This window comes from Globicephala melas, chromosome 12, assembly GCF_963455315.2.
Source record: "Globicephala melas chromosome 12, mGloMel1.2, whole genome shotgun sequence".
Taxonomy (NCBI): domain Eukaryota; kingdom Metazoa; phylum Chordata; class Mammalia; order Artiodactyla; family Delphinidae; genus Globicephala; species Globicephala melas.
Genome location: NC_083325.1, coordinates 1257222 through 1283117, shown reverse-complemented (window position 1 = coordinate 1283117; position 25896 = coordinate 1257222). Strand labels below are relative to the sequence as shown.

Genomic DNA, 25896 nt, shown 5'->3' with positions numbered 1-25896 from the left:
ATCTTTTCTTTCTTATTTTATTGACTAGCCTTGTTATTAGGTTAACTGAGACCTCAGAACTCTTACGGAAAACTGTTCTGTTTTTGTGTTTTCTTTTAGGTTTGACTCTGCCTTGTGTGTGCTATATCCCTTTCTGATTGATTGGTTGATTGACTGAGTGGTTGATTGATTGCTATAACATGCTCACCGAGTTGACGTGCTGTCTCTTTTTAAATCTATTTTATACATATTAGTGTATATATGTCAATCCCAATCTCCCAATTCATCCCACTCCCTGCCCCCAGCTTGGTGTCCATACATTTGTTCTCTACATCTGTCTCTATTTCTGCCTTGCAAACCGGTTCATCTGTCTCTGATGACTCTGGTTCCCTGTCCTCGTGGACGGGGTGGGCCTTCCACACTCTGCCTACCATTCGTCCCAGCCCAGGTTTTCTCTCCCTTCCGTGCCACAGTTTGAAAGCCCTTTTCCCTAATGTATCCGTTCTTTCCTGTAGCCGGTGGCTCTGGTGGTGACGTGCTCTTTGCCAGATTCTCAGGGCTGTGTTCTCAGATTCTGCTAAACTATCTCGTTTGGGTTCATTTAACCTAGTTAGTGGGAGGCGTGGGTGTCCTGTTCCCATAGAGAAATTCTCTTGGCTTCAGCTGGTTCCCAGTACAGTTCGCTCTGGGACTTTGTTTTCAGTTGATTCCCTGTCAGAGGAGTGAAGAGGCGGCAGTGGCTCCTCTGCAGGTTTGGGGGGGGGTTGGTGAGAATTCCCGAGGTTGTGTCCCCTCCCCCGTGTCTTGCGGAAGAGGGGCATCGAGGTGGGCTCAGGCCCTGCTCTGGAACTTCATGCTTCTGTCCTGGGCTGCCTGCTGCCAGTTTTAAGGTCGTGACGAGGACTTCTCCCCTTCCTTTGTCTGTGTGGGTTTGGTTTTTGTAAATGAGGTTTTTTGTTTCATTTGTTTTACAATTTTTGATCCATATGACTAGGTGTTGGGGAGAGAAATTCTCTCAAGCACTTTGATCTTCCCATTTTAATCAGTGAAGACATCAGGGAAGTTTAGAAGAGGAGTCACCTGGCCTTTTGGGCCTTTGGTTCTTCTTTTCCTCTCTCGTACTGGCCACGTGTATTCAAATTGAAATTCTTCTAAGCTTAAAAAATATATAATTAATTTAAACACGGTAGTACTGAAGAAAATGTTGACTATATTGTTTCACCTTTTATAGGTAAACCTAACCGAATGCATATATGAATCTTTGCGTTTCCTTTCTCTTGTTTGATGTCTGTCTCACAGGTCAGAAGAGAGATTGGAAGTCAGGCCAGTGAACCTCTTCTGCTTCTAAAAGACCTTTATAAGCTTTACTTTTAAAATATGTGGGTATATTAAACTCTTTGCCTGGTCTTGGCCTTTTTCCATTACAGAGGTCATACAAGGAAGTTCACTTTTATTTGGAAGTGCTTACTTGTAAATATCTGTGTTTTATTCATGCCGGGACCTGATTTACACATAAAGTAAAGCAAAATAAAGGGAGATGCACTCTCTTACACTTTTGCAATTTACAAACAACTATCATAACTTGCTTAGGTGTTTTGCGGGCTCTTAAATGGAAAGCATTGATACTGTGGCCTGTGGCAGTGTTGAGAACCCCCCTAGGTGGCTCCGGCAGTGACTGGGGGCTGTCCCTCTCCCCAGACCTCACTCGTCAGCTGTGCAGTGGTCAGCCTTCCGGTTGAGAGTGACTTGCACCACGGGTCTCAGGATCTGAACCGAGGAAGGTGTACAATTGCTTAACGAAGCTGCTTGAACTCTGGGTGTATTTTTAATATATTTGCAGATTATGTGCACCATACTCGTAACCTAAAGTTCATTCTTCAGAAAGTGTCTGTGTGTCTGAGATCGAAACACATGTAGACACTTGGTGGGCTCCCGTGGGGAGGTGTGCATTTCCCCTCCAGCTTCTCACCACGGGGTCCCGTGCAAACCTTGATTCCATGTACCAGCTTTCACTTCCTGTTACCAGAACATTCCTCCGACTGTTATTTTGGGGTTTGCCAGTTTCACCACTTAATAGTTTATTTTCCTCAGTACACCATCAAAATACTGGCATAGAGTCTTTCCGGCTGTGCTTATGTGCTCAAAAAGAATGATGAGCGCAGACTTCTCTTATTCTTACGTCCTTTAGTCACTGATTTGTGCTGGAAATAAAGTTCTGTCTCCATTTTGGGAGCCCCTGAGTTTTACAGGGGAATTTAACTGTTTTAAAGGCCACAGTTTAATGTTATTGTATGATTTTTGTTTCTGTCCAAGCTTCCCTAATTACAAATTAAGTGACTTACACCTTGGAAAGCATTTTCACACACTGTTTTGTTCAGTGGAGCTCTCAGTTTCCACGGTTACAGACTTTACAGGGGCTCTTTTTCATGCACCTTTGTATACGTCTCTGTCAGAGTCAAAGGATATCACACTTCAGTCTCTTCATAGGAATCTGGCAAATTGCAGTTGTCTCACTACACCAGCACTGAGCTGAATGTTGTTACTGCTTTTGTTCTGTTGTGAGTTGCTTGCTTGCACCCTTTGCTCATTTCTAACAATATTAGGTCCATATTTTTCTTAGTGATTTATAGGAGCTCTTTTTATAGTAAAATATCAATTCTTCTGGCAAATATATTACGAGGAGATTTCTGCCCCCAACTCCCGCCCCACCAAGTTTGGCATTTCCCTTTTGTTTTGTTTTTTAGAGCTTTCGCCTTTTAATTTGTTCTCATTTCTTTTACATAGACATTTAAAGTTTTTTACCTTATAAAATTTTTCAATCTTTTCTTTTATGAATCTTTCCCACTTTTGCTTTTATGCTTTAAAAAGTTTTTTCCTATTCAGCGATTATGTAAGTTGTCATTAGCACATAAATGAAATTCTTAAATTTAGGGTTTTTAAAGAATTACTACCCCAACAGAATTTCTTACTGCTAAGTATTTAAACAGCCTCCTCTTACGGACTTTCTTCTAGATTCCGCTTAATGGAAGTTTGACACCAGGGGAAATGGTCTTACCTTCGGTTTGCATCGTTCAACAAGAGCCAGTAGTATTTTAATTCTTCAAATGATGGTACTTTCCCCATAGTTTAGGAGGGGAAAGAATGAACACCCAGTTCAGTGTTGGTGAGCCCATCCGCAGGCGCTCTGGCCCCTCACCGCAGACCTGCCTGTCTCGCAGGGTTCCTGCAGCCCTTCCTGCAGGTGTGCAGCTGCTCCCTCTTCTTCCGAACCTGCTCGGTGCTGCTCCGGGGCCCGAAGCTCGACCTCCACATCCTAGAGAAGCTCAGCATCATCCTACAGAAACTGTCCAAAATCAAGTAAGAATTTCGTGTTTCTCACATTTTTTGTTAGGACGTATCTTACTGTGGTCATTTAGATGTTTCCGAATCCTGTAGTGGCTCAACTGTGATGACTAAATCAAAGTTTCCAGTAAGTGTGTAGAATATTAACACTGATCCAAGACCACACGCTTAGGGACAGAGTGAACCCTCGAACAGCTTCCTGCACACTGGTGTTCTGCGACGCAACAGGTGAAAATAAGGGAGAGAATAAAACAATCTATTTTGTAGATCCTTATTATTGACTGCAGTGAGTTTAGGGAAGAGAATGAATCAGGCAGAAAAGATTTTAAATGATGCTGGTAACAAACTCTTATGGGCATGCTACTGCCACTGGTTTGGTTTTATTGCAAGAATTGAGGGCTTTCTTTTCATATTCTTTCCCCAATGCACACATCGGTAAAAGCAGTTTATAAATTATAAAAAAAGGACATAGGCTTTAAGCCGTGTTTTCCTGGAGTCTTGTATATGCCAGTGTTTCCCTTGAGGCACCTCTGAGCACCTTCTGTCTGTTGCGTTTTTATGACAGTGCAGCGCTGGGCTGGTTCAGCTCCTCTGCCCGCCCCGCCCCATCCCCTCGCCTGTGACTTCCATGGCAGCGAACCTGGGTGTCTCGCCAGGCCTCAGCATGCAGGGATGGTGAATACAACGCATCCTGAAATTCCTTGTGGTTGTGTGACCGCAGGTCCGTCTCTTCTGTTTGGTGTCGCACACCGTACCGCACTGTAGGGAATTACTGTCAAATTGTAACCTCATACGCAACTCACCAACTTATGAGTTGAGCTCTGGTATCAGCTAAACTTGTCAGTTCGTTGTCTTCCTTTGCCTGCAGGCCGACTGGCTGTGATCGTCTCGATTTGTAATCAGTAAATTCTCGAGGAGGCCTGTTGCCAGTTTACCCTCTGTGGTGGCACAAGGCTGCAGTGGCGTCACTTAGGTTTAATTCCTTCTCAGCTCTTAATCCCTGGGCTTTGTTGAAGTAGTGCCCAGTGCAGCTGTGTCCTTGGGCCAGAGTGCTTTACGGCTGGCAATCTGTTTTGTAGTCCATGTTCATTTCAGACGTAGATGAAGAACTAGAACGAAGCTTGAATGAGGAGTTGGGAGAAGTTGACGCCCAAGCAAGTCTCAGGGTAAATCTGTAAACCCTTCTGTATCGGGTGGTGGTCACTTGGGTTACTGGAGAGGCAAACAGATGGATGTACACAAGGAAATGGGAGATATGCTACCAGGTGTCATTCTCACTGATAGAAAGTGAAGTTACTGATTGGTCACTATACAGAGGATGGTTGCAAAGGTATTTTGGAGCCAAGTCAAGAGGCCAGGTAATATTCTGCTGCGTTAGAAAGCCCAGCTTACTTAAAATAAGGTGGTCAAGTATGTCACTCTTTCCGGCTGTGAGGGAAAAGTCCGCTCCAGTAGTGAATAGGGTGCACGTTTCAGGATGATAAAATATTCTCTTTTCTCCTTGAATACTTTTCCACTTTAGGCCTATTTCATACAAGCTATTTTGTTTGTCTTGGCATGTTAATCCTTTAGTTATCCATTTCCCCACACTTACACATAACGTATCTCTCACTGTTCCTAAGTGTGTAATTAAATTAATGTGCTCATTCTCTTACAGGAGTAATAAGAAGCTCTTTGAACTCTTTACAGTTCATCTGATGCTTCAAGAAATACAAAGGACGACACATCCAGAGCACGCATTTCTCTGTATTAACCTGAATTCAACTCTGTTCAATTTGGGTTTAACAAAATGCAGCTCCCTGGCCGCCAGTACAAACCCTTAGGCTGGCTCATTATTATTTATAGGTATTACCTATGTGTTGCTACTTGTAAGACTGTAAAAATCACCAAAGTAACGACCAAGTAAAGTTATGAGTAGCATCATTTATCATGAAAAATGGAAAAATTCTTTTAACCTTTAAAATGGAACCTGTAGAAGCTGTGGAATGTGGATTTTTTCCATTCAGCTAAGGTGGTACTAATGTACACGATGGAATTTTCAGGGTTAATGAGCCTGGAGTTACGTTTTGTAAAAATGTTTTAGGAAAATTCTTTGGAATAAATTGGCGTTCATGTGGGAACAAGGTTAGAGCGTGTCATCGTTCTGTTTTCTTAATATGTTAAAAGTCCCCCTTCTAGAAGTGTATGTACACACACTTTAGCTGCCATAGTTCCCGCACCCAGAGAGCTCTCTTGCCATCAAAGGTGAGTGACGTAGCCAGAGGTCTGGGTAGAGCTCGGGGCGTAGGACAGAAAACTGATACACAGAGGAAATCATCCTGAAGACTCACAGAGATTATCCTCTACCAGCATTTAGTCTCATTTTCAGAATCTGGAAGAAAGTCTCAGGAAAGTTGGGCCCCTTCAAAAGAATGTAAGAGACTGTGCTGTTTGTGAAGCAGAAACAGAAATCCATAAAGAGCTGGCTGATGTGATGGGGAGGCTTACAGGCACTTAAAAATGCAGAAGCGACAGTGAACGCGAGAAACAAACCCATCACCAGTGCTTGAGGAGGCGGAGCCAGCGCTGGGGGGCAGGGGAGGTCCCGGGAGAGGGCGGCGGCGCACGGCGGCGGGGCTGGCGCCTCCTTCCGAAGGGGCCACGGGGCACAGGCCGAGCAGAAGCCGAGCTGAGAGCCGGAGTCGAGTGGGGACCGAAGGCCCGTGAGCGCACGCCAGGCATGATGGGCCGCTACCTGCAGGAGGAGAAAAGCAAGCCAGCTCCTGCGGTGCCAGAGGTCAATCGGGAGGACTCACACCTAGTGAACATGCCTGGCGTCGGTGTTTTCAGATTTGCAGGTGTTCAGAAGTTATCCACTTACGTACCATTCCTGAGAAAAGAAACTGCACAGATTATTGTAACCAACTTAAAATTGAGTTTATTAACTCAGCCTCGTACCGAAAGACTGTAGTGGGCTCTGGAACCACTGAAACGTAAATAGGTTTAAAGATTTGTTGTGATTTGTGTATAACATGGAGTGAAATGTTAAATTCCTCAAAAGGGTAAATAACGGGGAAAGCAATAGTTAAGAGTGTTTGGATGAGACTCTATTCATCGATGTCAAAAGCAGAATTAACGGGGGCCTGGGATCTCGGTGCAGAGCGGGGGCTCTAGTGAAAGCATCAGCTTTCTGCATTTTCACCGTCCATCTCAGTACTGACTTCGACAGAAGAAGGAAGGATGAAGGAGGCTTTTGGAAAATGTCAGCGTAACCACTATTAAAAGCAGAAGAGATTGCTTTTAACTGAAAACTAAAATACGCATACAGACATGGCAAAACATAGAAAGCCAGCAGCATGTGAAGAGTAAAAATATATATTTAGGGTAAGTAAGGGAGGTTTTTAAAATTACGAATAAATTCCGTATTGCCCTATGTTGATAAATTTGAAAATCTGGATGGAATGGACTGTTTTCTAGAAAAAGACAAACTTTGAGAATTGCCTCAAGAAATCTGCAATAGAAAATCATTAAAGTCTTATAGAAGCGTGAAAATTAATTTTAAAAATGACACTAATTCCAGATGTTTTGCAGGTGAATTGTTTTAACATTTCAAAGAGGAAATATTTAAAGCTATTTAAACTGGCCCAGAATGTAGGAAAAAACATTCATTCTATACAGATAGCATGAACCCAGTACCAAAAATTGTCAAAGAAAGTAAGAATAAGAGGTTCAAAAGTTTAAAAGAAATATGAACAAATCAACACCAACCGTATGTTACAGGAACATTAATCCATGACCAACTAGGGTAGCATGCATTCCAGAAATACCAGGTTGGCTTTCTGGTAAAAAAGAAATATATCTATAGTTTCCTGTATTTGCTGAGCAAAGGTAGAAAGCCGTACACTCAATAAATGCCTAAAAATATTATAATTCAACTTAGATTCCTGATAAAACTTACTACAGTATGTTTAAAGGGCCACTAAGTCAGCAAAGTTACTGTGAAACACTGGACACGTGCCTGTTAAAAGTCCTGTGACACACGGGGGATGTTCAGGAACGCTGACGTTAGGAAGGCCTGGCACCTCCTGCAGCTCCATTTCATTTTTGCTCACTTGAACTTTATCTTCCCTGATTCAGAATCACAGACTAACCTCTTATTTGCAGAACAGAAACTGAGGCCTGGGAGGGGACGAAAATGGCCCACGTTGGCACGAGCAGACCAGGTCCCCAGACCCCGAGCCCAGGCGCTCCGTGGCTGCAGGCCTCACGCTCCGTGACGGGCTCGGAAGGCGCCACGAGGAAACCTGGGGTTACGTGGCTGGCCTCTCAGGAAGTCGTGATTTCCTTTTCCAAGCAGAGCCGACCACTTGTTTCTGTCTGAAGCCAGTGGCCTGTGTCCCTGAGCACTGCTGCCCGCAGAGGGCGCCATCCGAGTGCGGATGAGAGCGGGAAGCGGTGCAGGAACCCCGGCCCCCAGGCTGGACTCACGCGGCGGCCCTTGACCGGACGCCCTGCGGACCAGCGCGTGGGGCCGGTGGCAGGGGCTTCCGTGTGACCGGAAGGGCTGCAGGGAGACGGTGAGCCAGGGCCACGTGGGTGATTCAGACCCACGCTGAGCCTGGAGCGGGAGGGTGTGGCGCGGGGCCTGCCTCTTGCCGCTTTCCCAGCCTTGGAGCTGTGTTCCTCGTGGCGACGCCCGCCCACCTGCTTCATCTCCCAGAGGAAGCGCTCCCCCACTCGGGTTGTGTGCCGTCTTCCAGGCGAACGTCTGTCTCCCCTGGGCTGTGAACTCCCCGCAGCCAGGGACCAGAGGCTTCACGTCTGTCCTCCCGGCACTGCTGGTGCACACGGGTGGGGCCGACCGTGTCCGCGGAGGAGGGAGTGGCGGGTAGGACGCACGGATGCGCACAGACTCCGCTGGGGCTGGCGAGGCCGGCGGGTTGGCATGTCCACGTGGATTTCTGTCTTTGGTTAGACCGGGAGATGGGCCTGTTTCCTCCCGTTTCTCGGACCAGCAAGGCGTCCCTGGTGCACGGGAGGCAGCCCAGCCACGGGGTCCGCGGGCCCCGCTCAGGACGCCGGGGGCGGCGGGGCGGCGGGCGGTGGGATCCCCGCCCACTCCAGGATGTCTGCGCACAGGGACTCCACGGCGTCCAGCCGCTCGATCTGCACCAGCTTGGTGAGCAGCTCCGGGATGCTGTAGCCGGCCGTGCTGATGCGGTCAAAGAGCTGCAGGCCGTCCGTCATGCCCCCGATCTCGTCCCGCTTGAGCCCGAAGCTCTCGGCCAGGTGGCGCCACGTCTTCACCACGGCCTTCTCCGAGTTGTACGTGGCGCTGAGCATCCGGCTGGTCTTCTCCAGGCAGTCGAACGGCAGCTCCGTGGGGCTGAGGCCTGCGCGACAAAGGGCCACGGTCAGAGATCGGCAGAAGCGCGGCACCTTCGAAAAGGCTTTCTAGACTCTTTTTTAAAACTGTAAAATAAAACACAAATGCAGAAAACCACACAGAATATATGCTTAAGGCAAACAACTCCCGGGACACTGCCAGCCACACGCGAAGCCCCTCCATTCCCCTGACCCAAGCAGCCCTCCAGGACGCCCTCTAGGACATGGTGGGCCATCACCAGCGCCTTTGATACGGGCCACTCATAGTCAGGTGCCCCTGCCGGTATCAGGTCCCTTTATGGGGACCACGGTCACCTTCATGAAAGGTGCTCCAAGGACAGCCTGGCGTGGGTGTCATCTGAGCCAAGTCACTGCCAAGTCAGGGGCCTAGCATTCCTCAGACCCCACTGTACGTCAGACTCGGCCAGAGGCACTTAAAAAAGACGTGTTTCCACTTCTGGAAGATGCAGTAGACACGCTCTTCCCTCTTCCTCCTGGTAGCACAGCTGAAGACCCGGGACACACCCACAAGCACAGACAAAACGCCTGTCAAAAGCCTGCTCTCTCAGCAAGAAGAAAACACTCGGACAGTGACTGCCCTCTTACAGCCAGACACACAGAACAGCCCTGGTCCCACTCCCTCCAAGGCCAGCAAAGCTGAGTGGGAGCCTGGGCGTCCACCCCCAGGAGGCCGTAGCACCAGGTGTGTCGGCAGGGCCAGGTAGGGACAGGGGCTTGCTCCTCACCGGCTGGTAACAAGCCTCCCCGCCCCCGTGGTGTTGGTGGGGACCACTCGGAAGAGCAGATGCCCACCCGCACCCCCACGGGTGTCAGCGAAGGCCGAGTGGGAACCCGTGCATCCACGGCCACCTGGCAGTGACAAGGGGTGCCCCTCCCCCGCCCAGGTGTGTCAGAGGAAGCCAGCTGCACAGAAGCTTCAAGTAAGACCCTGAGTCTCAGAACATCACATAAAACTGTTCAGGTTTCCATAGAAACTCACTCATCATGACCAAGAACCAGGAAGATCTCAAATGAGTGAAAAAAGACGATCAGTAAATGCCGACACTGAGATGACAAGAGATGTTGGGGTACCTGACAGAGATTTTAGGGAAGCCGCGATAAACGTGCTTCAACAAGTAATTACAAACATGCTGACACTTGAAACAGATGAGAAAAAGTAGAAAGGTTAACAAAAGAAAGTATAAAGAACCAAACGGAGGCTCCCCTGGTGGCGCAGCGGTTGAGAGTCCGCCTGCCGATGCGGGGAGCGTGGGTTCGTGCCCCGGTCCGGGAAGATCCCACATGCTGCAGAGCGGCTGGGCCCGTGAGCCATGGCCGCTGAGACTGCGCGTCCGGAGCCTGTGCTCCGCAACGGGAGAGGCCACAACGGTGAGAGGCCCGCGTACCGCAAAAAAAAAAAAAGAACCAAGTGGAGATGTTAGAACTGAAAGATGTAATAACCAAGATTAAAAGCTCAGGAGATATGGCAGAATAAAGAGGAAAGAATTAGTGAACTGGATAGCGGAATAGAAATTACCTACCTGAACAAGAGAGAGAAACTGAAAGACCCAAGAGCCAAACCCAGCCAGACGGCCGGAGAGGGTCCCCGGGAATAAGTGCCCCCGGCCCTCCGCTTACCTTCCACGATGCCACACACGTTGGCATACACGTCCAGTATTTTCTTCCTTCGACTCTGAATCTACGAAAAAAGGTGAGTATTAAGTTTCAGAAAGCGAGAAAACGGCAGCAAAGCACCTAATTCTCCACCTCAGTGTTGGCGGGCAGCCACCTTCCCGATTTCCCATCAGAAACGCTGAACCGCGGCCTGGCAGGAACGGCTGTCAGATTCGCAGAAGGAAGCCTCTGCCCTGGGTCACCCAGCTCCGGCGCCCTCCGTGCTCACAGGGCCTTCTTGGGCTCCACTGGACATTCAGACTCAAAGACGACCAGAGGCCACATCTGGCCTCGGTCTGTATGGCAGGACGGACCTGGGGGCCCCAGCCTGCAGGGGGGTTCCTGCAGGCACGGAGCCGTTTGGCGCTTTCCAGAGCGGGCGGCTCGGGGTGCACACGTGGCCCTCGGAGCCACCATCTCTTGGGACGACCCCACAGGCCCCCTCCAAGGGTCGCTGAGCTGGGCAGCCAGGGCACATCCTTGTCGGGAGTGACCCCGAGGCTGCACCTCGGCCCCCGCGGCGCCCGGCCGTTCTCTGGGCGGCAGGCGCGTGTGTCTTGTCTGGGTGGGTATATTCCAGTATGTTTACAAAGGATGTGCTGTCCTGTGCTGTTCCAAGCCATTTAAACTTTCTCCTCTTGGTTTGTTATTTTTGCTTTTCTTCTGTAAAGCTGCATAGTAAGGGAACTAACTTTTCTGCCCTTAATGCCTCCTTTTGAACCTGCCTCCTGGCGGGGCTCGTGGGAGGAACCCCCGGACTCAGCAGCGCCTGTTCAGTGGAAGGCGGTGTGTTTGGGGGCCGGGCATGGGCCTCACCCCGGCCGCCTTGGTGGCGGTGGACGGCTTCTCCCTGGCCAGGTGGACCAGTGACAGCAGGCACAGCTCTGAGGGGCCCTGCCCGTCGGGGGATAGCTCCTCGTCGCTGTCCAGGCTCCGGTTCAGCAGCTGCTCCTCCTCCGATGAGGCGTCGTTTTCACTACGGAGACAGGATTAGGGTTAAAGGCGCCCGGGCTGGCTGGCCTCACCCGCTGCCCCAGCAGTGGGGACTGTGGGCACCGGCAGCTGTCCCCGCTGTGCCGAGCGGCTCTGGGCACGGGCCTTGAGACGGAGAGACACCGCTCTGGGGCCTCCCCACCTCCTGGCCGTCCACACCCAAGTCTCCACCGAGCAGACGGGGTCCCGGGCCAGCGCCGCACCCTGCAGTTGCCTGGAGTTACTGGAAACAAAGCCGAACACAGCCTGCGCCCGGGGACCCCTCACGGGGGGCAGGGGGGCTCACGTCACCCCCCTGCCCCCGCCCAGGCCGCGGCCCTAGTCACGCTCTCGAAATCACTCCACGCAGACGAAGAACCACATTCTTCCTCATAGGCACCCTGCTCGCCTCCTGTGGTTTGGCTGAAGATTGATTTAAAAACAAAAGAGCAGAGCCCTGTGTCCTAGCAAGTGGGTCACGGAAGCGAAGCCCCGCCACGGCTCCACGTGGAGGGGCAGGACACGGAGCCCAGCGCGGACAGCAGGCGGGGGCGGCGGGGCGGCCTAGCGCCCCTTCCCGCTCGCACCCCCGAGGGCCCGCCCGCCCGCCACACCGTGGGCTGCTGTGCCCGACTCACCTCTTGGCCGACTTCGCCGGAGCTGCCGTCAGCTTCTCGAACTCATCCTGCTCGGAGAACATCACCATGCTGTCTGTGGGGGCGGGAGCAGGTCGGGGAGGCGTCAGTGTCCGGCCTCCCCGGAGGGGCGCGCGCGCCCGGCCCTCAGCCCACGCCCTCCCGGGCGCCCGGCCCAGGGGCTGCCCCCCACCTGGGGCCGCTTTCTTCTCCTCCTCCTGGCTCACGGGGGCTTCCGGGCTCTTCACGGGGGCGCTGGGGCAGCAGGCTGTGGGTACAGAGGGCGTGGGCGGCCGGCTCGCGTCGGGGGGAGCGGTGGGGGGGGGGGCGGGCGCGGGGCGCGGGGGCGGCACCTGGGGTGGGAGGCCTGGCCTTCAGGATGTAGAACATGATGATGAGGACGAGGGCGACGGCCATGGTGAAGATGGTGGACATGGCGATAACCAGGGCCGTGGCCAGGTGTCCTTGGCCCAAGAGCTCTGCTGCGGTCGGGAGAGAAGGCCGTGACTCGGGGCTCGGGCCACCCTGCGAGGCCGCGGCCCCGGTGAGCAGTGGCCCTGCCGCTGACCCTCCAGGGGACCCTCGGGATCCAAAACGCTGGCTTCGTCTGAGAACCAAGCGCTAAAAGTCCGCTCCGGCCGTCACGTCGGGACCGCCCGTCCAGCCCCCTTGGTGGCCAGCGGCGGCGGATGCCCCGGTTGCTCCCGGGTGTTTGCTCTCGGTTCTACTTCTTTGGGGACCCAGCAGGTGGGTGTGGAGAGAAGGGGGCCCACGAGCTAAACTGTCCTGAAGACAGTTCAATCCAAGATTTTTCCCAGCAAGAGCCAGGGTGGAAGCGTCGCCTCCGAGGGCCGAGAAGTGATCCCTGGTGGGGCTCCAGCTTCTCCTGCAGCCTCGGGCTCCGCGTGCCCAGGGCCCAGGCAGAGGCGTGCCCAGGCTGCCACGCACCTCCTCTGCCCGTCTCCCCAAAAAGGGGAGACCAGTCCTAATTCTCTGAGGGAACCAAGCAAGACCCGCTCTCCCGAAGCAGGATCCAGGTACCCAGGCCCCCGGCCCCCGGCCCCCAGAGGGAGGCCGGCCCCTCTTTGTTAAAAGGCACTAGAGCCGGTAGCCAGGCGCTGCCCCTCCGGGTGGGGTGCATCTGGGTGGTCCTCGTGTTTTCCTTTCCTCTGTGCTGGTGCCACCTCCGTCCTGGAGGAAGTGAGGTCCAGAACTTCAGCTAAGTTCCTGCCTCAGTGCTCCGTGTGAATGCAGGGGTCAGGTTGGTGGGCCGCGCGCCCTGGGATTCTGAGACGTGGGCCCGGAACGTGCTTCCCAACCGGGCAGCACGGGAACAAGCCCCAGTCTTGCTCCGAGAGACACCAAGGCCAGGGTCCTGCAGCCCCCCAGCCTTGAGGACTTGGGGGTGAAGCACAGTTACTGGAAACAAGTATTAAAGTGTCGGGTGGGCAGGTTCATTTGAAAGCCAGCAAGGCTCCCCTGAGTCAGGCCCAAAGCCCAGGGGGCTGGCCTCCCCTCCAGCTCCCTGCTGCGTACACCTGGGTCACCAGCGTGGTCCAAGGGGCCCGGCACCCGTGGAGGGATTGGCTTCCCTCCTTGCAGAGAAAGTTGCTAACTTCCAGCAGCCAGGGCCTGAGCGCGACTGACACGCGAGGGGAGTGATCCGAGGTGGGGAAGGTCCCGTCTGATGACCCTCCTGTCCCCCCTCACTCTCGGCCACCCCTTGGGGCCAGCACCCTCGCCGCCTTACCTTTGTGGACGAGCTGGGACGGGGACAGGGTGCTACTGCCGGGCGTGCGCGGGAAGCTGGCAGGGACTCCCGAGACAGCTCCCACACCTGTGGGGACGGCGGTGACAATGGGTCCCTCGAAAGGACCCGGCTGCCCCAGCCTTGGAGATGGAGCACAGGCTGCGGGCTGAGCGCCCCCGGCCCCAGGGATCCAGAATTCTCATGAGGAAGGGGCTGGGCCGGGGCCCCTTCACCTCTTAGAGCTCATGACAACCCTATAGAGTGCCCGGACCTCGCCGGTGGTGTTGCTCCCTACGTGGGACACACGGGTTCACAGCTGCTCAGTCCGAGGGATTCAGACTCGGTCTCCACGAGCACCCGTGGGGAGGACAGAAGCAGGTGTGTGCGCGCGTGTTTGGGGGGAGACACCTGAGGGATTCCTTCCATTGCATCGAACAGGGACGTTCTTGTAATACTTTTTCTAGTTATAAAACGAATACAGGCTCATGATTTAACATCTGGAAAATATCAGAACCCAAGAAAGAAGGGAGAGGATCACCCACAGCCTCACGGTCTAAAGTTGACATTTTGATTATTTCCCTCTAGAATTTTCCTCTGATAACGTTTTTGAAACAGTTGTGACCGAACGGCTTAAGAACAGAGATGAGGTTTCCTTCCCTCAAAACTGTGAAGCACAAACTTGGCTCCTTCGTGAGCGGCGTCGCAGCGTCTGGTTCTGGGGTCGGCTGAGCCAGCAGCGGTTTGTCCTGTTAAACCGCCCGGACGGTAGAACCTCCTTAGGTCCGACTGAGCTCTGTGGTTCGTGAAGAGGATCGTGTTTTAATACGTTTCCTCCTGTCTGGCTTCTGTCTCTCCGGGTCCGGGGTCATTCGCGGCTCGGGTTTGCCTGAGTGAGGACAGGTGCGCGGGGCCCCCGTGTCCACAGACGGCCGTCCTGGCCCTGCAGGACCTGGGCAGCTCTGGAGGTGGGCGGGTGGAGAGGGTGGAGGCTGGGCAGGACAGGCAGTGGGGGACTGGCCCCGAGTGACCGCACTTCTGTTTGTTTGGAGACCCTCGCGGGGGAGGGGGGAGGACACGTGGTCCCCGCAGCCCGACCGGGCCGCTGTCCCCCTGGGCGGCCTCCCTCGTCCGTAAAACACTGCCGGCTGCTCAGGTGTCCCAGGACCAGAGGTGCCTCCGCTGGCGATTTCGGCTCCTGCAGCCCAGGGCCTTCACCCCTATGAGCTGCCGACCTTTGCCCTTTGCCCTCTGCCCACGGCGGGGCAGCCCCTTCCCCACGCCAGGCTCACGCCCGCGATCCCCGCCACTGCCAATGCTGGCCCTCGGGTGAGTCCCAGCTCTCCCGCTGAGAGGGGCGCGGGAGGCCGCGGTGGGTCTTCGCATCCTCTCCCAGGTGGGCTCCTGAGTGCGTCCAGGGCCTAGAGGGACGTCCCTCGGCCTTTCCCCCACCCACCAACGTCCGACACATCTCATGACTGAAGCGAGATTTAACCGGCATTGATTTCGCCATCTCTCCTGGGGTGGGGGGCAGCGTCAAGCACCGCCCGATTTCCTTTCAAAAGCAAACAGGTTGCTGGGAACCAGGCCATCTGTCTAAGGGGCTTGAGGCAGCTGGAGCCGCATCTCAGGAAGACAAATCCCCGTGGGCTCTGCGTGTGGGTGTTTGTCATCTCCGTCTGTTCCTGTCCCTCTCTGCTGGGCTTGCCCATGCGGCTGGTGACGGGCTTGGGGACACAGACGCGCCCAGGCCTGTGGTTTAGAGAGAGACAACCAGAGCTGCTGGCGGCTGGACTGACGAGATGCCTCTGCCCCCCGACGGGAGGGGCTGGCACACAGTGACCACATCCCCTGCCCCGCAGGTGCCCCGCCCCCGCCGGGTGGCAGCTGGGCCTCTGCCCTGATTCATGACACCCCCAGGGGCCTCCAGCTGGTGTCACCTGCACAGCCCTGGGATCCTCGCTGATCTCCAGTGGATCAGACGGACTGTTCTGGGCACACTGAGGGGTGGGGAGGCTGCGTGGCCGGTGGGCATCTCTGTGGGCGGGCGCCCTCGGGACAGTGCCACCAGGACCCTGCACAGCCGAGTCTCTGAGTCCCCGTCCCAGGCTCTGCTCTGGTCCCACGAGGACTGACTCGGCACCAGCACCAGTATTTGGTGCCGAGAGGTTTCTGTCCATCCAGCACGTGCCTCCCGGGCTGGCTCCTGAGACGAGAATGTTCCTCGGGGTTGGGTGGTCGGCGGGTCCGTCCCTCCACCCACAAGGGAGCAACGAGGAGGCGTCTTGTAACCGGGGTGAGGCGAGGCAGGAGACCCCAGAGGAAAGCAGGCGGGTCTGGGTCCAGGTCCGGGTCTGCGCGGCCCTCCGCTGGGTAGGGGTCGTGCTCTGGGGACTGAGCACCGAGCACGTGGCTTAATGTGGCCGCACCTCCACGCCGGGGTTGGGGGGCGCGGGCGACCGGAGTTTCTGCGGCCCTTGGTCTATTAATCCACAAGCTGTGGATACTCCGGCTTGTATCAGAGTCCGGCTGGGATCCTCCATGTAGGGCACAGTTTGGATTTTTAGGGACGATTTATGGACTCGTACGGCTTCACGGGGCGGCCCCGGTGCAGAGGCTGGGGCAGCGGCGGAGCACCAGGGCCTGGCTGCTCTCGGGGGACGCAGCTTGGACCCCACGGGAGCTGCGACAGGAGCAGGCGACGGGTGTGCACCCTCCCGGCTGAGAAGCTCTGCCTTAAGGAACAGCTGGAATCCTGCCGCTGGGGCCAAGGCTTCACCTTCGCGCAGCAGCACTGCTGGGCAGAGAGCTGGCCCTGGACCGGGCGCTTCGGGCGCCTTTGTCCCTACCATGCTGGACGGGGGTCGGGGTGTCCCCCTGACAGACGAGGAAACTGGGGCGCAAAGTCAAGGACCTTTCCAGGAGTGGAAACTCATTGCGAGGCTCCGCCGTGCAGAGAGGCCTCTTTCTTCAAGGGCGGGCGCTGCGCGCAGGGAGGGGGCACACCCAGGGCTCGGCCTGCAGGACAGCTTCCCGCGGCCTGGCCTGGCTGGGCTGCTCCAGCACTGAGACGTGGGGCCTGTGTCACACGCTGCCCTGGGGTCCGTGCCATGCTCTTTGACGTGGTCTGTAGGGTCCACTGTCCAGCAACCTGGGGTGTCAAGGGGCTGGCTTCACGGGGGTCCAGCCCAGGCGATTACATCCAACCAAAGGCTGGAGGCAAGGGGCTCTGGGCTCCCGACCGGTGGGACCCAGGCATCCAGCCGGCGACTCCGGGGACCTGACCAACTCCTGGCTTTCCCGGGATGGGGCTGCTGGCAGCCCCATGAGTTGGTCACTGTCAGCCTTTCTGGCCCTGTCTGCTGACCCCTGAGCAGAAGCCCCAGATAAAAGGTCAGCGCAGAGGAAGGTGCAGACCCCAGAGGTGGAGCCCACCCTGGAGACCCCCTACCCAGCAGGCTCCACGCCCCACGTAAGCCCACAGAGCCTCTTGGCTGCATCTCCCCATTTCCCAGAGGGACAAACAGAGGTCAGGTGACTTTCAAGGTTGCACAGCAGGACTCCGGGTCCCCTGACTCTCAGCTTCCCTTCCTTGCTGGCCTCCTTCAGGGCTGGATCCTGCGAACCCACTGGGGGCCGCTCTTGAGATAAGCAGTTAATCACGGGCTGGGGGCCAGGGGTTACGCGCTCATTGTCGAAGTCTGCTGGATTCGGGGACTCTGCTATCTTTCCCCGTGTGATGGGTCTCGTGTTGGAGGAGAGGAGGGGCTGCTTCCCGGGCTGAGAGCTCTCCGGCTTCGGGGTGGCTAGTGGGGTCCCCCCCAGACGAGGACACGGGCCCCGTGAGCTTTCAGATGAAGGCCCATGGGGAAGAGCTGCACAAATCCCAGGTTCCACAGCAAAGAGCTTTTTCTCAGCAGGTGGGGGAGTGTCTGCCGTCTTCCCAGACAGGACTTCATCCCAAAGGCCCCTGGGATTGACCCATTTAGATTCCCAGCAGAAGCCACAGAAGTGGCAGCCCAGGCCTCTGGCCCTCCTCTAATTTGTGAATTAATTAGCATCTGGCTGGGTGGGAAAGCTCAGCTTTAAAGCCGTGCAAACTGTCCTTGCCAGGTTCATCTACTTAAGGACTCTGGACGGGAGGGAACGCCCTCCCACTGCCCAAGGCATCTCCTCCAGCCGATCCCAAGGGCAGGAGCCCTCCTCCCCTTCCTCCTGGTGCTTTCAGGAGGCAGGCCCTTGTTCTAGTCTCCCTGACAAGATGTTGTGAGAAAGCGGGGTGGGCAGGGCCCCAGCTCTCTGGAATGGGAGCGGGGCCGCACGCAGCCCAGGACCAGACCCCCACTTCCCTCCCGGCCGTCCCGTCGTCCATCCGTCCACCTGTCCCACCTTGTTCGTGTCTCTCCCGACCACAGACCTGAGAGGCCACACACCGCCTTCTCTGAAGCAGATTACTGGCCCTTCCTCATAAATGGACACCCAAGAACGTCAAACCAAAATTAGAGCAGGAAGGAAGCAGCCCGAGGTGAGATTCTAAACTTGAGAGACTGTTTACGGCACGTGCGTTGTGATCAATCCTCATATTCCCTTGGCCTTGTCTGGTTTATAAAACACACGTGAGAACTCACAACTGCTGAGCCCTTTGCAGCGTTCAACAAAACACCTCGGCATTGTGGGTGTTTGCAAAGATCGTGAGAGATGGATGGTCCACGTTACGGATGAGAAAACTGAGGCTCACAGAGGTCCTGCACTGGTGCTGACCTGCATCTGACTCGTGGTTCTGCCACTGCAACCCTGCCCCGCCCCATGGACCTGCAGCCTGCCGCCGGCGCGCAGATCATCTCTGTGCTCTCACGGTCACGAGCCAGGGTGGGAAGCTCCCGTGTAACGCGAGGTATTGGAGCTGAGCTGGGACCACTGCCGGGGCGCAGACACTCACATTCCTTGGTGTTGGGGGGCGCCAGCAGGCAGGAGTAGCAGACCATGCCGTAGATGTTCCGAGGCCTGTTCTCCAACATGTAGTAGCTGCGGGGCGGAGAGAAGACAAAGCAGACAGGTGAGCAGGCGTGAGCACGGAGCGTGCTGAGCACTCGGCATGCCCGCCACCAAAGCCGGACACAGGGGAGGGCGGGCAGGCCCCTCGGGCACAGCCTGCAGCCTGGCGGCGTTACGGGCAGGGGTGTCTAGGTGAGACCCTCCCCAACCCTGGCCCTCCTCCGTCTTCCTGGCACACAGGCCCCTGCTGGGGAGGCTGTCGGAGCTGTGCCCCAGCCTGACAAGGCTCCTGGGCCCAGCGGGGTGATGAGCTGAAGGCCCAGTGAGAAGCAGGTTCTCAGGGTTTCTAGCATGTTCCTCCAGGAGCTGTCAGGGGCCTCCTCCTAACTGGGCCTGCATTCAACCCATCGCTGGTCTCCAGCACCTGCTGCGCACCAAAATTTTCAGAAACGTTTTTCTCTTCGGGGCTCACTCGGCCTGTCCTGGGCGGGACGGGGGGGTGAGGATGCAGCTCAGCTGCTTCATTTCCCTCCACCCGAAGCTGGCTGTTCCCTTAGGGCCCCGCGGCCCTCTGTCTCTGTGTAAAGGTCAGACTGCCCACACTCTGGTCTACACTGTGACCTTCCCCAGTTCTGTTTTCTGTTTGCTCCTGTTCTTCAAGGGCTGATTAAGGTGAGGGGCCCAAGACAAGACTCAATTCATACGGGGCCTCTGGAATCTTCCTCCGAGTTGACGGGGTGTAGCTTCTCCCCAAGGACTTCCTCCGCTCGGGGCTCCTAGGCTAGCGGACGCTCCCTTGCCCTCCCCCCGTGCTGGCGGGCAGAAGCCACCATGAACTTCACCCCATCCTCCCTCCGTCCTAGGAGGCCCGGCAGGGAGTGGCCGCGGCCAGCGGGAGCTTGTCGTGGGGAAGCAGTGAAATCCAGCCTCTCTGCGTGCTTTGTTCCCCGGCCTCCTGCACAGCCTTTCTCACAGGAAAGCCCGTGGACGGCTCCTTGTGCAGCCAGGGCCTGGCCTCCCGCTGACACACAGCGCCTGCCAAACCACAGGCAGGGACACGGCCACACAAACCCCAGGATGCACTCGCAGGGCTGAGCTGGGTCGGAGCGGCCCGGGCGAGCCTCCACCCACCGCTTCCTGCCCTGCGAAGTGGAATCATGGGAGGATCCCATCCAGATCACGAATGTGCAGGTGACTCCGAGGTCGGACCTGAGCTCCACACCTGTCTCCATCCACGTGTTAGGTGTCCTGGTCTGGACACTAGGACCGCCTCGAATTCCACACACCCCTCCTCCATCTCCCCTCCACCTCCTGCAGCCACATCCCAGCAAGAGGCATCACCGCCCTCACGGCTGGCTGGGCAGGCATCCCACACGACCCCGGTCTGCAGCTCCGTCACCAGGATCTTCAAGCTGCTCTAAAGGTTTCCTCTGCCTCTGCTCCCGCCCGCTCCCACGACTCCCCTGCCTGGTCCCAGCTCTGTCTCTTCCCCAAGCGGCCGGGTTCCTTGTTCTGGACGCAGCCCGACAGCACCCTACGCGACCGCGAAGTCCGCAGGGGACCTGCAGCGGCACCAAGTGAAGACTTGCCATCCCTGCCCCCTGCCCATCCCCACAGCCTTGCCTGCACCTTCCGCTTGGCCACAGGGACCACAGCCCCACGGCCCCTTGTACTTTGTCTTGAGCATCTGCCTCAGACAGCCCTGTCCTCTTCTTGGCCCCCGTCCCCCGCCACTAAGGAGGGTCCTTCCTGGACCCCTAGACGACTGGGCATACCTGCCCTCACCGATCTTCCACTGCTAAGAGAGGAACAAAGTTCTCCTCTTTGTCTCACTACTACCCACCTGGTGGGCTCTCAAGTCAGAGGTTTACGAAAGTAAGTACAGGAGCTGCTACGCTAGGTTGTGCCTGTCAGATCCGATTCTCACACCCGGAAGCTCTCAAAGTAAGCTGAGGTTTTGCAAAGAGCATTATTTTCTTCCCGAGGTGAGCAAGGCCAGGTGTGCAAGCTTTTCCTCGGCACAGCTGTAGTTAATCCTCGAAACTGCGTTTCTCTCGTGAATTATGTGTCTGCACCAATAAAAACCAGTCAAGGCAAAGACCTAGGAAGTGTATGTTACGAGGGACTGATTCCAGCCACCTAAGGTCAAGGTCCTACTGAAGTTCTCTTGTTCGGGCAGTGTCTGCACAAAGTCCTCAGCAATGCTTGTGTCACTGGTGGGAAAACCTCAATTCTACTTCTTCCGATATGTTCGTTTTGGTGGGCACAGGGCAACACGATAACCTCCACAACTAAATGAAAGGCTGGCAGCTATAGAACTTCTATTCTTATCAAACTTTCTAAAGGAACAGCCTACTATCCTCCCTGGGTGTAGCTACCTGTTTTTTTGCACATTGAGAAATACTGTTCCCCTGCTTCCTGTACCCGTTTGACAAGTATGTTTGGATCGTACTCTGTCAGGGATGGGGATGCGGGCCTATCAGGCAGATACGTGGCCATGCAGGTCTGCAGCTCAGGAGGCGGGTCTGAACCGAAGGCCGAAAGCTTCAGAGACTCGGGGTGGGGACGGTCACCAGCAGGGGGATGGTGGAGGAAATAGATGCTTCCCAGCATACATTTGAACTAAGGTTAATTTCTGCAAGCTTAAAATACCTCCCTCATCTTAAAGAGTTTTTCACTTTCAATCTGTCTCTGACTTGGAGGGTCTTTGTGCACTTCCCTTTTTTTATAGACTAACGTCCACTGCTCTTGTTTGCACACAGTCTTCTTATTTTCTATCTCCTCTTAATTCAATACAGTGATTCCAGGTGGGAGGGGCGGGCGGATAACAAGTGACAAGCCGGCTGCGAAATATTGTTCACACTGCTGCTGCTATGACCACCGCCATCATCACCTCCATCATCACCATGACCACTGCCATCATCAGCGTGTCCATCAACATCACCTGCGTCACCGCCACGACCACTGCCATCACCTCCATCATCACTTCTATCACCTTCGTCATTACCATGACCACCGCCATCATCACTGTGTCCGTCAACACCACCTCCATCACCACCATGACCGCCACCCTGACCTCCATCCCTTCTATCACCTCCTTCATCACCTGCATCACCACCACCTGCATCACCACCATGACCTCTACCACTGTCACCACCACCAGTGGCCTTCACCACTGCTCTCAGTCTCTATCTGCAGCCCTTGTGAGCACAGGTTGTGTGACCACCAGAGGGAGGTAGTCACTGGGTGTCAGGGTTGTACTTTCCTTCTCCCAAGAGGAACTTACTACTGTCTTGTCTAAGAAGGAAGACTGTCTTTTAGGCTAATTGTGCTTTCACTTTGCTTTTTTGGGAAGACTTTTGACACATAACAGAATTGTGGTGGAATTACAGGCACCATATGTCTCAAATATTTCTATTAGTAGCTTTTTACACTAAGTTTTTTCCAGAATACTAAAAATACCAAAAATAATACATTGGTATGGAATCTTGGTTTTCTTTCCTCCAGAGCATTCCACGTGTTGTCTCATTGAAAGTATTCAACAGATCTCCTTGATTTGAGAGCTCAGAGGTGCTATGATGACGATGTCCACTTAGGGACACACACGCGGAGCCTGGGTGGGCGGCCCATCCCGGGGAAGGTGGAGGGAGGGACCCCGACCCTGGACATGTGCGCCCTGCTGATCCGCAGGCCTGGCTGCCTGCCGTGGGACCCGGGGCGGCAGAGGAGGTGGGGCGGGGCGGCCCTGAGCTCACCCGGGCAGGCAGGGCCCACACTCGGCGTCGTGCTCCGTGTCCCCCGGCGTCAGCACCGTGGCCCGGAAGAAGCCCTCGCAGTCCTTGTGGCGCCGGCAGATCTGGTAGCCGCCCTTGGAGAACTTCTCCGCGGGGCAGGGGACGCAGCCGTAGTCCTCGTCTCTGGTGCCGTAGCCGCAGGACTGGCCGGGGACGGGGACACAGGTGAGTCAGCGGCCGCGCCCGCCATGACCCGATGTTGGTCCCTCTGAGCCCTCCTGCCCCGCGGCGCCCGGCCCCATGCTGCCGCTCCCGCCGGGTCCCGGATAAACTCAAGCCGGTGGAGCTGCAGGCCTGGGCGCCCGACTCTCGGGGCTGCGCGAGGACCCCAAATACCGCAGCCGCGTTGGGGCTCCCGGACCTGAGATCACGGCGTGCAGCTCGTCCGGAGGAGGAGAGGCCGCGTCCAGGCCGCCAGCCACGCGGGGCAGGACGCCGCCCCCTCCCCCGCGCCTGCGCTTCTTACACTTCCGGGGCGGGCGCGGCGCGGGGTCTTACCAGGTAGGGCTCCTCCCCCGGCCCGCACGGGGGACACTCGTGGCACAGGCCCGCGGTCTGGTTGTAGAACTCGTTCTCGCCGCAGGTGGCGTCCTCCGCTCCGGCCCAGCATGCCAGGGACGCCTGCCTCGAGGAAGGGTCTCCTTTGGCCTCCACGCGCCCTGGGAGACGCCCCCAACTCGGGGTCGGCTTCCGGAGGTTGTGGCGGAAGGAGCTGGCGGGGCCCTGCGGCCCCCGGCGCTGATTTGGCGACTTCGGTAATGACCAGGCAGCCCCCGCCCTGCTGTCGTAGGCTCCATCCCAAACGCTCCACCCCAGGAGCTCCCCCGACTCCCCTCCCCACGGCCCTCGACTCCTGGGGAGCCCGGGGGCTTGGCTTCCCCCGCTCCGTGGCTGCAGGAGCGCAGAGCACGCGGCCGGCGAGGGAGCTCCGAGCAGCGGCCACCTCGGGGCCCGGGGCCAGTCGGGGCTTTGCTGGCGCCTTGGAGAGCGCAGTGAAGGGGGTGTGTGATCGCCCGTGTCGCTGCCACACAAACAGGCCGAGAAGGACACGGCTGGTGAAGGGCACGGCCGGGTGGAGCTCCCACTGGAACCTACCCAGGTGCCCTGGCCACTTACCACCAGGATGGGCAGCCAGGCCATCCGTGTGCCGCCGCTCCTGTGGGCCATTCTTTCCCGAGGGGTCACCTGAAAGACACACTTCATCTGTGCGGGGGCTGCAGGCGAGGGCTGCTCCGGGACCCCGGCCCCGACCAGCCCCACCTTCACTGCCCCCGGGTCTGAGGGCCTCCCGGCAGGCACAGCAGGAATGAATACGCCCTAAAAGAAAAGGCAGGTTTTAAGCTGAGCCCCAGGCCCCTTGGACGGCCTCCACCCACGGCCCCCGTAGCATCGTGCCCTCCCGGGGAAAGAGCTCCAGAGACGAAGGACCAGAGCCCACTGAGGGCCGATGCACAAGCCCAGGGTAATGGCCACTCTCCTGCTCGGAGGGTCTGAAGAAGCAGGTCCCGATCCCCCAGCCGCGGGGGCGCCCTGAGAGAGGTCGGAACCCAGACCACCCATTGCCCCCGCCTCCTGCCTCCCTGCCCGATGTGAGTTTCCTCCCTGGCACCCGTTGGAGCCATTCAGAGCACACTTGGGTCCAGCCCTGTAGTTTTACTGTTGAGACAGCTGAGGCCCAGATAGGTCAGGGGCTGGCCCAAGGCCACACAGCTGCCACACGGACGGGGCGACCGCAGCCCGCTTCACCAACCAAACCCTGCCGTCATTGTCACTTCTCCTTTTTCAGGATCAGAGGCCTGTGTTTCCGACGCACAGCGATTTTACCTGGGAGCCTGGTGCACGGAGCGATGCTGGGCTCACCCGGTGTTCCTCGTTCCCCAGCAGCCACATTCGGGCCACTGCTGTCTCGCCTGGACACGGGGTTTGAATTCGTGACAAAAGAACACACCCCGTTCTGACGCTGGCCTGTGGGAGGAGCTTCCAGAATCAACCACCGACTCAGACCAGAGGTCAGCTCATCTCGGGAAGCCCCCAAGGTCACCCCCACCCCTAGTCCCCTTGGCGACCGCCGTTGGTCACGGAAACCCACAATCCCCACCCACGTGGAGACGGAGCAGGTGCCTCGAGCCATAGCCCTGACGCAGGGACCCACTCCTGCTCCGGGGACCTCGTGTGTACAGATCAGGTTCCTCAGGGCCCCGGGAGAAAAGCTGCCACGAGATCACTGTTGGAGAAAGTTGGGGGTCGGGGAAGGGCGGGGGCAGCCGGCGTTGTGAGACGGGCCTTCTTTTCTAAACCGCCAGGACTCTGCTCAGTGAGACTTTTGGGGGAAATGCACTTTCGGGAGAGGCACCCAACACACACACACGTGGCCAGCGGCCGGGCCGGGGCCTGTCCTGGGAACTCTGCGTCCAGCCGCCTCCCACCCTGGCGGGCCGTCCGAGCGGCCCCGTCGGCCTCCTGACCCCATGCTCCCCACGCGGAGGGGGTCGGTGAGGTCCAGGTGGGGCCGTGGGAGTCGGTGCGTGTTCACCACTCTCACGAACGCCATCCTGTGGGCCACCGGCCCAGGGAGTGCAGGGCAGGCTCGGCTTCCCCAGAGGCGGCTCCGGCTGGTTTCTAAAGCTCCCCACACACGTGGGAGCAGTTCTGCAGCAACAGCCTCTGGCCTTTCAACGAAGACTTCTCGGCAGGGAGGGGGGAGGGAGGGGTGACCGCGGATTGAGGGAGGTTATGGGGAGCGACCCCTTTCCACGAATGAGCTGTGTGACCAGGAGGAGAGGCAGGACGGTTTGGGGAGGATGCCCCGCCGACCCCAGGGAGAGATACGGGGAGGCGGGCAGGGCGCTGGGGCTGAGGTCCTTCCGGATCGCTCCCCTGTTGGCCTCTCACCCCAGTAACATCGGGAGGCTCTGGGGAGGGGTGGTTTTCTGAAATCTACTGAAGAGACACAGAGTGCCTTCCCCACGTTTCCACACACAGTCCTGCACTCAAAGCTACGTTTACGGCTGCAAACGCCAAGTGACGCGGCTAGATTAAAGCACCGGCCACCTGGTGCTGAACTCCTGGATGCTTTCCTTCCAGCAAAGAGCAAGCTGGGGCCGGTAGGGAGGCGAGGGGACCGGGTCTGCTCCCGCAAGGGGGAGGGAAGGTGCAAACAAAGGCCGGAACTTAGGAACCGGCCCCTGGGTCAGCCGGCCTGGGTCGGGATGGTGGGTTTCCCTTGCCGGCAGCCCTGGGGCCCTTCCAAGGACAAGGCCAAGGGTTTCTCACTTAACTGACTTCTAAATATAGCTGCACCTGGGAGGGCTTCCCTGTAAACCCGAGAAGGGCCGGGCCGCAGCTCAGGGCTGTCCAGGCTCCTGGATGAGCAAACCCTCGAATGGACGCAGAA

The 25896-nt window shown here is 56.7% G+C and overlaps 2 protein-coding genes across 16 annotated transcripts in view; one reads left to right on the top strand and one right to left on the bottom strand.

Moving 5' to 3' along the window:
- CCDC138 (coiled-coil domain containing 138) overlaps positions 1 to 24511 on the top strand; it is a 66687-nt gene extending 42176 nt beyond the window's left edge. For 10 of the 15 annotated variants that reach the window (XM_060309741.1, XM_060309740.1, XM_060309739.1 and 7 more), the window contains 2 exons: positions 3198 to 3336; positions 4979 to 5449. In XM_060309741.1, the coding sequence (XP_060165724.1) occupies positions 3198 to 3336; positions 4979 to 5144 (305 nt within the window). In that variant the 3' untranslated portion in view covers positions 5145 to 5449. Of the gene's footprint in view, positions 1 to 2991; positions 3337 to 3886; positions 4043 to 4978; positions 5450 to 24288 lie in introns of those variants that run through there. The other 5 variants (XM_060309749.1, XM_060309746.1, XM_060309737.1 and 2 more) reach the window with 4 other exon arrangements.
- On the bottom strand, positions 8371 to 23669 carry EDAR (ectodysplasin A receptor). Its single transcript, XM_060309714.1, has 11 exons — positions 23619 to 23669; positions 23001 to 23123; positions 22464 to 22645; positions 18653 to 18738; positions 13717 to 13803; positions 12320 to 12445; positions 12160 to 12234; positions 11970 to 12042; positions 11176 to 11335; positions 10324 to 10384; positions 8371 to 8693 (listed from the first exon to the last, which is right to left on the bottom strand). Exons 1-11 carry the CDS (start codon positions 23667 to 23669, stop codon positions 8371 to 8373), a joined length of 1347 nt encoding a protein of 448 aa, XP_060165697.1.
- Positions 24512 to 25896: the final 1385 nt, after the last annotated feature.

Coding starts and splice junctions, on each gene's coding strand:
- EDAR (XM_060309714.1), bottom strand. CDS start 23,669: ATGGCCCACAGGAGCGGCGGCACACGGATGGCCTGGCTGCCCATCCTG. Junction 18,739..22,463: donor TGTGGGCCCTGCCTGCCCGG/GTGAGCTCAGGG, acceptor TCCGCCCCGCAG/CTACTACATGTTGGAGAACA. Junction 11,336..11,969: donor CCGGCGAAGTCGGCCAAGAG/GTGAGTCGGGCA, acceptor CTGTCTCCGTAG/TGAAAACGACGCCTCATCGG.